At 36.1% G+C, this 13,390-nt stretch overlaps 1 protein-coding gene across 1 annotated transcript in view; it reads left to right on the top strand.

Moving 5' to 3' along the window:
- Window positions 1–13,390, top strand: part of DOCK9 (dedicator of cytokinesis 9) — a 148,969-nt gene that overhangs the window by 123,483 nt on the left and 12,096 nt on the right. Inside the window, 10 exon segments of the mRNA XM_070751200.1 lie at window positions 1,725–1,862; window positions 2,335–2,517; window positions 3,333–3,446; window positions 4,483–4,698; window positions 5,717–5,774; window positions 7,012–7,118; window positions 9,742–9,864; window positions 10,817–10,930; window positions 12,410–12,445; window positions 13,107–13,253. Coding sequence (XP_070607301.1) covers window positions 1,725–1,862; window positions 2,335–2,517; window positions 3,333–3,446; window positions 4,483–4,698; window positions 5,717–5,774; window positions 7,012–7,118; window positions 9,742–9,864; window positions 10,817–10,930; window positions 12,410–12,445; window positions 13,107–13,253 — 1,236 coding nt within the window.

Here is a 13,390-nt window from a genome sequence, read left to right as displayed (position 1 = left end):
ATTTGGTCTTCCATTGGTGGACCTCTTCGCAACCCCAGCAAACACCCAATTACAGAGGTTTTTCTCCCGGTTTCCGACGCCAGGGGCGGAAGGGGTCAACGCCCTATGGTCACCATGGCCCCAGGGGTTACTCTATGCCTTTCCCCCCACGTGTCTTATTCAGAGGATATTAGACAAGACAATTCGGGAGGGGGTGGAAATGATCTTGGTGGCTCCCTATTGGCCGAGACGGCCTTGGTTTGCAGACCTAGTAGCCCTGTCGGTGTCTCCCCCGTGGAGGATTCCAGATTCCGAGGTAGTGTTAGTTCAGGGGTCAGTTTGCCATCCGGACCCTCAGTGGTTCAAACTGACCGCCTGGCACTTGAAAGGGCGGGTCTGAGACAGCAAGCCTTGCCAGACGAGGTTATATCCACCATTCAGGCAGCACGTCGCCCATCAACGGTAAGACTCTACCAGGCCACTTGGGCGGCCTTCTGTAAGTTTTGTTCGGATCACCACCTTAATCCGGGGGAGGCTTCGGTTGTGTCAGTCTTACGATTCCTACAGTCAGGGGTAGAGAAAGGGTTAGCCCCGAATACCTTGAGAAGGCATTTAGCTGCTCTGGCAACCATCATCCGGGTACCACACGCTCGCTCCCTGGCACAAGATCCTTGGATTAGGGATTTTATTAAGGGCGCGATTAACACCCATGCGCCCCCAGTACACAGATTCCCGACGTGGGACCTTTCCCTGGTACTCAAGGCGTTGACAGCCCCTCCTTTCGAGCCGATGAGGACGATTCCAGTACGATTGCTCTCCTTAAAGACTGCCTTTTTAGTGACAATTACGTCGGCACGCAGAGTGTCGGAGCTGTCGGCCCTGTCTACCCGCGCAGATTTGTGTATATTCCACCCGGATCGGGTGGTTTTGAGGTTAGACCCTACATTTATCCCCAAGGTTAACTCCGGGTTTCATAGGGCTCAAGAGTTAGTGTTGCCAGACTTTTGCACACATGGACAGCACCCTCTCGAGCTGAGATGGCACAAGGTAGATGTTCGGAGGGCCTTAAAAATCTACATCAGACGGACTGGACATTTCAGGAAATCTGAGCGGCTGTTTGTGTCCTTTGGTCAGCGCTCAATGGGTCTGGCAGTGTCAGCTAGATCCATCAGTCGCTGGCTGAAAGAGTGTATTGAGGAGGCTTACAAAGCCCGGTCTCAAGTTCCACCAACCGGGGTAACAGCGCAGTGAAAAAAAAGTTACAACTGCAATCTTTCCATTTATAACCATTGCAGCATTCCTACGAACCCACAATCATAATCTGGGTGATTTGCAATGGCCTCAGCATCCTAAAGTCATGGGATTGCCATTTGAAATCTGCCCATGGAGCTTCCAATAAGTAAAGTCAATGACAAAAGCCCACTTAACAACTATAGGGAAAAGGTTGCAAAAACGGGCATGATTCATTTAACGACTGCAGTGTTTAGCAACAGAGGTTCTGCTCCCAATTTGGCTGTAAGTTAAGGACTATCTGAAGCCTTCTGGATCTAGTCAAAAATGAACTTTTTGAAAATGTTACTTGAAAATACGTATATCAGCATACTGCTAATATTGGGTGGTAATTAAGAATTTCTGAATTGCTTTATATGCTGATCTTTGTGAAGATCGTTGATTAGCAGATCAATTATAGATGCCGTAATGTAAATAATTCTATTTTTTTAAATGCACATTTTCTTAAATTTAAGAATCAGTTGCTGAAGGATGATGGTCATAATCCTCTGATGAAAAAAGTATTTGATGTATACATTTGTTTTCTACAAAAAAATCAGTCCGAGACAGCTTTAAAAAATGTTTTCAATGCTTTAAGGACATTAATTTTTAAGGTAAGTAGCTTTAATTTTATTTTCTTGGTAGTGTATATTATATTGTTATATGGTTTCGCTTTTTATTTATTTCTCTAACTCAGTTAAATCAGTTAAATGCTTTTCCCCATATCATAGATCTACATAGATCTAAATGGAAAGATCTGCTTCAAATGCCAAGGTCTGTCTTTTAGATAGCACAATAACCTGATCCGGATTATTGGGGGTAGTGTGCAAATAATGCTTCCACATTATAAATACCCAGAAATTTATGCAAAGTGCTGTAGGATGATATATAAGCCTAATGCTAATCGCTATTGCTAATTCATTTCTCTTCCGTTTAATGTCCCACCTTATTTTTATTTTGCTCAATTTTAGTGAAGATGAAAATGCATTTAGAAATTTAAAAAAAAGTTATTTGGATTAAGATTTCATTTCATCCTAGTTTTATTAAATTGGTATTAACAGAATAAATGATTTTTCTGCTCTACAGTTCCCTTCTACATTTTACGAAGGGCGAGCCGATATGTGTTCTTCACTATGCTGTGAAATTTTGAAGTGCTGCAATTCCAAACTAAGTTCAATTCGAACTGAAGCTTCACAGCTCCTTTACTTCTTAATGAAGAATAATTTTGATTATACTAAAAAGAGATCGTTTGTAAGGACACATTTACAGGTGAGTATACTTTGTTGTTTCATAAAGGAAAAAAATAAAGACTTTATGTTTAAATTTTTGAAGATTTCAAACTTAGAGTTTATCTTTACTAAAATACAAACAACAGAGATAATGCATAGATTATAAGCATGCATAATGTAATTTCAGTATATATATATGAAAATAAATACATATTCTTTGTAAAAATTTAGGAGAATTTTTAATACTTAGTTTGCTAACTGCCATTCAGTTTGCAGAATAAAGTTTATATGGTGTAGCATAGTTTACCTTGCTTACTTGTTTTATTGTTCACACAATTTCTTCTGCAAGACTCCAGTAGTTTTTTGGAGAAGGAAAGGGAGCCCTTGCATTATGATATTTCATTGCAGGAAACCCGAGTTTGATATTTGGCACACAGAGTTTATGGTCAGATATATTCCGGAGGCCAGGATCTTACATAACTTTACTTCATGTATATTTTTATTTTCTTGTATATTATTTGGAAAGTGAATTCATTTTGTCCATTTTTAGATTCTGCCTTCAAATTGTAATGTAATTTCAGTAAGTAAGGTTTGATATGTCTTAATAATGTGACATTTGCAAAAATAAATGTTAAGTAGCAGGGGAAACAATAAATGCACTAGTTTTTGGTATGAACATTGCTTTGAAAGCAATTGCTGTTGGCTGAAATTTAAAAGCGGTATTTATAGCAAAAGTTATGATTGCTAATTTAAATTATACTGTATGCTTTCAAGTTGAAATTATAAAATAATTTACAAATTCTGGAATTTTGGATATTGATATGTAACCAAAATTGTGATTTTGCATCTTAATAGGTTATCATTTCTGTGAGTCAGCTGATTGCAGATGTTGCTGGAATTGGAGGAACCAGATTTCAGCAGTCTCTTTCCATTATTAATAACTGTGCAAATAGTGATAAATATATTAAGGTTTGTAAAATGTGAAATGTAGAAAAGTACCATGCAATGTGAAGGATTTTGCAAACTACTTTTGGAAGTTTATCCATTTATCCAGGTAGTTAGATGACGTAAACTTCTTGTATTTGAGGGGAAGAAACACAATAACACTTCTATGAATGTAAGATGTATTTATGTCAAATACTACATGTCAGTATGAACAACAGTAGTACAGTCAGCTTTACTACATCCTGTGGGTTCCAAGCTATTTTGCATATAGAAATTCACCCCTTCGGAGAGAAATTTATTATATTGACAAAATTAATCTTTGACATTTGTAGCCTTAAATATTTTCAAACAGTCAAAAAATTGAAAGATAAATTTGTTCTTGTCAAGGTTCCATTTCACCATTCTTTACCTTTCAGTCTCATTCCTTGAAGTCAGGTATTGAATGTGGGCTGTTGGCTGAAACCTTCAGTCCTTCAAATGCCCGACTCTCTTTAACTCTGGCAAAAGTTTGCAAACTAATTTATAACTGTACAACCCAACCAGTAGTGGGTTCTAAAACTTGTTGCTACCGTTTGTGCATGCAGAAGCAACCTGGGTAGGTAGGGGGAGCCTCCTGCCAGCGCTATCAATTCGCAGAACCGTGAGCAACCCACCGCTGAACTGAGAATAACAGTTAATGAACATACAACTCTGATTATTTACTACAGGAGTTTCTATAGACTGTGAAATCCCCATGTTAGCTAAGAAGAGAAGCTTTAAATGAAGTCCCTTAAATGTATTTAGAATATCTGCGTAATTTGAATTTCTAATACTGCAAAGTTCTGAATCATGCAAAAAGTTGTTTTCTTCAGAGTACAATTTAACACATGAAAGTTGAAGAGAGTATGGAGTGGAATTAGCATTTGCACCCAACTTTCCATTGCTTTTCATCTATTTGCGTTCAGTCAAATGCCTAAGGATGACTTCTATCTGTGTTTGTTGGATGGATGCATTGCAGTTTACTCATCTTTTGGGGCCCTTGTTTGTGCTCACCTTATTTATCTTGTTATTTTAATTATAGCACACTACCTTTCCTTCTGATGTAAAAGATCTGACAAAACGCATCCGTACAGTCCTAATGGCTACTGCACAAATGAAGGAACACGAGAATGACCCAGAAATGCTAGTGGATCTTCAGTATAGTCTGGCAAAGTCTTATGCTAGTACACCTGAGCTGAGAAAAACATGGCTGGATAGCATGGCAAAAATTCATGTTAAAAATGGAGATTTTTCAGAGGTAAGCAAGAAGAAAGTGACCGCATAGTACTGTTTCACAATTCTTTTAAAAGTTGAAATAAACTTCAGAAGAGAAGGATTTAGGGGTAGTGATTTCTGACAGTCTCAAAATGGGTGAGCAGTGTGGTCGGGCAGTAGGAAAAGCAAGTAGGATGCTTGGCTGCATAGCTAGAGGTATAACAAGCAGGAAGAGGGAGATTGTGATCCCGCTATATAGAGTGCTGGTGGGACCACATTTGGAATACTGTGTTCAGTTCTGGAGACCTCACCTACAAAAAGATATTGACAAAATTGAACGGGTCCAAAGATGGGCTACAAGAATGGTGGAAGGTCTTAAGCATAAAACGTATCAGGAAAGACTTAATGAACTCAATCTGTATAGTCTGGAGGACAGAAGGGAAAGGGGGGACATGATTGAAACCTTTAAATATGTCAAAGGGTTAAATAAGGTTCAGGAGGGAAGTGTTTTTAATAGGAAAGTGAACACAAGAACAAGGGGACACAATCTGAAGTTAGTTGGGGGAAAGATCAAAAGCAACATGAGAAAATATTATTTTACTGAAAGAGTAGTAGATCCTTGGAACAAACTTCCAGCAGACGTGGTTGGTAAATCCACAGTAACTGAATTTAAACATGCCTGGGATAAACATATATCCATCCTAAGATAGAATACAAAAACTAGTATAAGGGCAGACTAGATTGATCATGAGGTCTTTTTCTGCCGTCAGTCTTCTATGTTTCTATTAGATATTTTTTTAACAAGAAAGTTTAAAATGTGAGAAACTTCATTTCAGTTTAAGGAGAAAGTTGCATTATCTTTCTGTCTGTCTATCCACCCATTCATCCATCCATCCATCCCCACACACTTGCCTTTGAAAAACAGTGGAAATAGTGATTATTTTTTTTTGAAATAAATTCCTATTCAAATAAATAGCTTAATGTAATTTGCCTCTTCCATTACTTGAATCTTACAATCTCAAATTTATCATAATTGGCCTTTCTTTCTACTCATAATCTAGGCAGCAATGTGCTATGTTCATGTAGCAGCTTTGGTAGCTGAATACCTTCTACGGAAAGGTATGTATCAATGTTGTTTTGGGGCAGTAAAATATTTTAAAATATATTAAAAATAATACAGCATTTTAATTATACAGTATGTCACCCTTTTAAAAAAGCTTGGGCAATAGGTTATTTGTAAAATTATTTTTAAACAATCAGTTGGCTTCATAATTGAGCACATAGTTCATCACATAGACTAATAAATAAATTTGAAATAAGTAGAAATTTTACATTCTACAAAACACACTTTTCTATTTCAGGAGTTAATTCAGATGCCCTTTGAAATATGTCAATATTATTTTCCTATTTAGAACAATATTATTTTCCTATTTAGAACAAGGGTAGAAAACATTGAACTCAAGTCAACACAGCTAAATCATAGCTATACAGCATCTTAAAGAATCTGCTGAAGATTAGTGGTTTTGATACATTGTCATGTCACCAAATGCAAAAACCTAGTTTGTGTAGGCACTTAGAAGACTAGATATTAAAATAAGAAAATGCGGACAGATTTGATGGCAGTTATGATAAACACCTGGAGAAGTATAGATTATAATGGTGAGCAAGAGAGGGAAAGGCTGTTTTTTATTTTCCAAAATTTAGTGCATCTCTTTACTTAGCTATAACATTTACAGGAAAATAACTAAAATGAGACATTATTTTCACAACTATTTTTTCAACATGATGAAGCCATAATGCTTATATGTCAGAGATAATTCACTCAATTCTGGCTATGACAGTAACATCATATCACCTGTATTTCTGGTTGGAGTGAACCGTAATACTACCCACCTACCATCCACCTCCTAAATTGTCTATCATATGAAAGGACTTTCCATTGTTCAGTCTTAGTCTTGAAAGACTTAAGTAGATTTCCTTGTAGAATAGACTTGAGACTCAGATACCTTGGAAGGTCATTTCTGATAGGTTGGTGGTCCTTTGCCAAAATTTCCATCTTGCTGTTTTTATTATGGTACCAGGAAATAATTCCATGCCTCTGTTTTGTAGTCTTCTTCAGCAACAGCAGTCAATTGAACTGTTCATTTTTTTGGAACAAAATGTTACAAACAGTTTTAATACTCCCAATATCTGATACATACCACTTTCTAAATATATCCTGACACGATTATACAAAACTCACAATTGAAATATTTATCAGTAGCTATTAGATTGTTTTTATTCATCTGTGGGATTTACATTCTTTCTCTCTCCCTAATTGTTTCAAATTAATTTGTGCTTTTTTTTTCATGTTTAGGAATGTTTAGACAAGGTTGTAGCAGCTTCAGAGTAATCACTCCAAATATAGATGAAGAGGCCTCAATGATGGAAGATGTGGGGATGCAAGGTGTTCACTTTAATGAAGTATGCAAACTTTATAGTTTATAGATACTTACAAGTCATTATAATTTTGATTTTCTTGATTTCTGAAATATCTGTTTTATTGACTAGCCCAAATAAGGTTGCCAAATAACATTTCATTTTTAAAATTAATTTATTTATTACAATTCCTAATCTGCACATTTATTTAAGATGAAAATAATCATAAGGGAGAACTTTTTTTTAGAAAAATGCTTTAAATATTAAAGAGACTTGGAGTCAGTGAAATCCTTTAAAACTCACATTTTTACGAACTATAAAACAAGCTTAAAATCCTTCACTATCAAATATACAAAATAACATATGATATTCCACAGTTGAGAAAATAAACCATAAAGGAACCCAGCCAAGACTTGATAATTTTCTATAATGTCAATTTAATTAGCTAGATTTGATAAGACTAATGCAGTCTGTAGGAAATATGAAAAATTTCACATTTCCCTATTAACACTGCATATATTCACCCATGGTTTGCTATACTGTACTCAAAAAGGATAAAACAGCTTCTGTTATATGATCAAGAAATAGTTTGTAAGAGTAAGTAAACATGCTGCCTACTTGAAAATAACATTGATTGCCATCGATTATTCTAGAAAAAATATCTGCATTTATTATTTTCAGATTACTGTATTACACTTGGCTGCATAGGGAATAATTGCTTAGCTAATAATAATAGTAGTAGTAATAATAATACTAATACTACTACTACTACTACTACTAATAATAATAATCAAAAACAAAAACAAAAACTGTAACTCAATGTCGTATGGACAGTTGGCAGAACAAAGCATTGCATGGCCAGTTCTTGGAGAAGATTGAAGGCAAAGTGGATAAAGAAAAGACCTGGTCATGGCTTACACGTGGAACACTCAAAAAGGAGACAGAAGGACTAATACTGGCAGCACAAGAACAGGCCATTAGAACAAATGCTGTCAAAGCCAGAATTGAAAAATCAACAGATGATCCAAAGTGCAGACTCTGTAAAGAAACAGATTAAACAATCGATCACATACTCAGTTGTTGCAAAAAGATCGCACAGACTGACTACAAGCGATAGACATGATGCTGTGGCACAGATGATCCACTGGAACTTGTGCCAGAACTACCATTTACCATGGCAAAGAACTGGTGGGATCATAAGCCCGAAAAAGTGGTCAAAAATGAGCAAGCAAAACTACTGTGGGACTTCCGACTTCAGACTGACCGAATTCTGAAGCATAACACACCAGACATCCTGATTGTGGAGAAAAAGAAAGTATGGATCAGCAACATCGCAATCCCAGAGGACAGCAGAATTGAGGAGAAGCAGCTAGAGAAATTAGTGAAATGCGAAGATCTAAAAATCAAGCTGCAACGACTCTGGCAGAAGCCAGTGAAAGTGGTCCCAGTGATACTTAGCACTCTGGGCGCAGTGCCAAAGGATCTCAGCGGACATTTGAAAACCATCGGAATTGACAAAATCTCCATCTGTCAATTGCTAAAGGCCGCTTTACTGGGATCGGCAAACATAATTCGCCGCTACGTCACGCAGTCCTAGGTGCTTGGGAAGCACCCGACTTGTGATGAAATATGAAATCCAGCATAGTGATCTCGTTTGCTGTGTTGTATTGACATAATAATAATAATAATAATAATAATAATAATAATAATAATAATAATAATAATAATAATAATTTATTAGATTTGTATGCCGCCCCTCTCCAGGGACTCGGGAATCGGCAACCTTAAACACTCAAAGAACCACAAAGGTCCTAACCAGAAGCCCCTTGTTCAATTCTGGTTCCCCCAACACAGAGCCTCCTCCTAGATGTCCCTTTCCGTCTACTGGTCCTAACCGAAATCCCTAACTATTGTGGAGCTGACCAGAAACCTGCCCCTTGCCATAGAGTCTCCTCCTGGCCTGCCCTGCTTCCCCCCACCAAACCGGAAGCTCCTCTCAAAATTTTGGTGCTGATTGGCGACAGGGAGCCGCAGCAGTGGGATGAAAGAGCCACATGAGGCTCCAGAGCTGCAGGTTGCTGACGCTGGCTTAGCTGATCATTATTGCATGTATTATACTAAGCCTGTTTTTAACTCATGAACTTTTAACTTACGATAACTACATGAACTCTAGACCCTATTAAAGGTATATATATATATTCTAGGAATACTGATATCACGTTGATCATAAAGCAATACAAAAATGCAATGTTATCAGTTAGTTTAATATGTATCATAACTATGATTCTACCATTTTGTTTCTAAAGAGAATGAAGGTAAATGGAAAATTCTTTTAATTGACATTAAAATAAAAGTACTGAATGTTGTGTTCTGCGTTATATTGATCAAACGAATATCAAACTGATATTCAAATATAACCGATATAAAATATAATTCAAATACATTTTGAATGTTAACTGGCATCCTTATTTGCTTCTTGAATATTGGAGCAAAATTATATTAGAATATTTGCTGCATATTGCTAGTGCTTAAATATGAGGTAGGTAGATGCATCAATAGATAGTGTAAAAATTGCATCTATATATATTTTTTTTTCTTCTTCATAAAATTGGTCCAGATTATTTTCTATTAATAATAACAATTTGCATGTCATCCTTTCTGTAACTAGGAAATATTGATGGAATTATTGGAGCAATGTGCAGATGGTCTATGGAAGGCTGAACGTTATGAACTGATCACTGATATATATAAACTTATAATTCCTGTTTATGAAAAACGAAGAGATTTTGAGGTATTAATTTAAATCCATAAATACTTCAAAGATGTATTTTTATACTGTTTAAAGATGTAGTAAAAAATAATGCCTATTTCCAAGGCCAAGCTAACCATACAGCAACCCCTCTCAACTACATACCAATCTTTTTCAAAGTTATGTCAGATGCAGTGCTCCCGCGGTGATTCACACTTATGACAGACCATGGGAATGCTGCAGTGCCATTAATTGACTTCATAGTTGAGCACATAGTTTATCATATAGTCAAAGCTTGTATTAAGAAGACTATCTTTATATATACAGTGGTACCTCTACCTAACGATGCCTCTACTTACGAACTTTTCTAGATAAGAATCTGGTATTCAAGATTTTTTTGCCACTTCTCAAGAACCATTTTTCACTTACAAACCCGAACCTCCAAAACTGTAACCGAAAAAGGCAGGGAGAAGCCTCCGTGGGGTCTCTCTAGGAATCTCCTGGGAGGAAACAGGGCCAGAAAAGTCGGGGAGAAGCCTCTGTGGGGCCCCTCTAGGAATCTCCTGGGAGGAAACAGGGCCTCCACCTTCCCTGTGGTTTCCCCAATCGCACGCATTATTTGCTTGTACATTGATTGTTATGGGAAAAATTGCTTCTTCTTACAAACTTTTCTACTTAAGAACCTGGTCACGGAATGAATTAAGTTCGTAAGTAGAGGTATCACTGTAGATATTCACGAGATGATTACAGTTAATTTTTTCAGTTGTTATATAGTCCTGCCTAATTTAATAAAACTGGGACTGCTGGATTGTTCAACAGATATCACCTTTAGTAATTTAAAAAGTTATTTTAACATGATACTCATTTTTGTTATTTTAAGAAAACCTAGTTTTGAATTTTTAAAACTTACCTAGATAATACATTTTATTCTGTTTCTAATAACTCAGATGTATTCATGTCATTATTTACAAAAAGATTTCCCATCTATTTTTAGAAGTTAGCTCATCTGTATGACACATTGCATCGGGCATATAGCAAAGTTACCGAAGTTATTCACACAGGAAAGAGATTATTGGGAACGTATTTCAGAGTTGCCTTTTTTGGACAGGTGAGCGCTATCTGCTGTAGCCTTTGCTTATTGCTAACTAAATACCTGTAAGAATGCAACATACAGGTAGCTCTCTCTTAGCAACCACAATTGGGACTGGCAACTACATCACTAAGTGATGCAGTCACTAAATGAAACATATAATTGTGATGGACATATGTCACTTCTCATTCAATCATTAAACAGGCCACCCTGGTTGTTAAGTGAGACAACATATGAGAGTGACTTGCAATTTTACTGCCAACTTCATCATAGTCTGTTCTGGACCTGAACTGTGATCTTGCTGGCTGCTACGAAGTTATAATTCTTTCTAAAATAACAGGCTGTCTACTTCAAAACATCTTCTTATCTCTGGGTCAGGTTCACGCTATTAAAAAGCTGTTTATCATGCAATATAAAACTTACTTCTCCGGAGAGATGACATACGCCACCATTTTTGTTTCTAGCACTTTGAGGAAAGCATTCATCTCTTCCATTAAATTCCGGAAGTGATGTAATTAATTATTTAATTTACAAACTCTGAATAGCATTACAACCCCGCACCCCCCAATTTCGTTTCTTCTTTTCTGCAACCTTTGGAACTTTGCATTTAATCAAGGACTCCCTTCTATGTTTCCGTTATCAGAAGAAACAGGACTCTGCATGTTCTATTTCACTTTCATCCTCACTAGCTTCTTCCACAGTTCTTAAATCAGGGTAATTAACAGCTTGTAAATCACCTTCGCCTTCTGAATCTGACAATTCTAAAGGCTGACAGGGAACATTCACAACAGAGTCTGCTTGTTGGAGGTTGGTTGTGAAGTACACAAGTGGCAATCATGTGACTATGATATGTTCTTGACAGTCATAAATTCCTGCTGCTTGCGATGTGGCCAAATGTTCACCATGCTACTGCAGGACTGCTGCAGTGATCAAGAACATGACTGGTTGTAAAGTTGCTTTTTTGGCAACCATTGTAACTTTTAATAGTCACTAAACAGGGCAGTTGTTAAGCAAGGTCTATCTGTATTCTAACAGCATGCTTTTAAAATATGTTATGTCTATTTCTATTTGCATGTACTTTCAATTAATGTTTATAGAACTAACAATTGTATTCTGGAAAGGACAATCTCTTCATCAGTAAACTTTATGCTTTTTTTCTTTTTTCTTTATGATTACTTTCTTAAGGCAGCGGTAAGTTTTCTAATCATATCAATATAAAATTATTAAACACATTATGTGGCGTTTTGATTTGGAGAGAGTTTTTTTCCTTATCTTTGGGAAAAATATATCATTTCACTTGGAAAAGTTGTCTCTGTACATCTACTCACTATTTTAACATGAATATATCTTTTGCAACCAAATAAAATATATATTGTATATATATATGTGTATGATTCACTTATTGGAGAAAAAAAGTGTGTTGGTGATAGAAATTAAATTATGATAGGACTGAAACATATAACACTCCATTTATTCTATTGTCTCTTATGACTATAGCAATACCAGTTTACAGACAGTGAAACAGATGTGGAGGTAATTACAAATATTGCTTTTTAAAGCGAGCAGTACAGCAAACATCACTGCGTACAAGCTTAATCTGGTGTGGACATTATTGTCGATTTAGTCTGCATTTTGAACATGCTATGTTGTATTCCTTGCACCATTTCATTTTCAGATATGGATATTTATTTCTGTAATTTATAAAACAATACATCTGCTTTTTAGATGAAAACACCTGTTTCACCTTCCATTGAACCTATTCAAAATAAATAAACCAGCGAGTACGTGAACGATGATGATCTATAGCATTTCCTAAAAATAAGATAGAATTCTGCTAAATTAACCCTCGATTTAAAATTAACGGGTTGTACTGCATGATATGATGAAATGTTATAGAGTGTTTTGTTAAAACTTCAAAATCACACAAACTCTTTAAGCCTGAGCTATTTGTTTGGCATGTGAAACAGGTATACAACAATATATTGGGGAAAAAATATGTTCCTGAAAACATTAACATCACATAAAATTACAACACTCACTATATAGCTGTGTGTATTCATTTTAATGCAACCCCACTGCTTTATTCTTCAATATTTTTTCTCCGTCATCCTTGATATTAATGACTGACATTGTATTAAATATTGAATATCGATATAATCAGAATTTAACCATTCTCTGTTATATTTTTCTAAAGGGATTCTTTGAAGACGAGGATGGAAAAGAATATATTTACAAAGAACCTAAGCTCACATCTCTTTCAGAAATTTCGCAGAGGCTACAAAAGCTCTACTCAGATAAATTTGGATCTGAAAATGTCCGGATGATCCAGGATTCTGACAAAGTAGGACCATGTCTTATTTTATAAGAATTGAAGAAGCTGTAACAAAACCTAAACATAGTAAACCTAATAAATAAGTTGAACCATCTGTTCTGTTGTCATTGTTTAACAGAATAAAATAAGACTCTACAGATCTTCAT

Source organism: Erythrolamprus reginae, chromosome 4, assembly GCF_031021105.1.
Source record: "Erythrolamprus reginae isolate rEryReg1 chromosome 4, rEryReg1.hap1, whole genome shotgun sequence".
Classification (NCBI taxonomy): domain Eukaryota; kingdom Metazoa; phylum Chordata; class Lepidosauria; order Squamata; family Dipsadidae; genus Erythrolamprus; species Erythrolamprus reginae.
The sequence above is the reverse complement of the archived record's forward strand: the minus strand, read 5'-3'. Positions and strand labels throughout refer to the sequence as shown.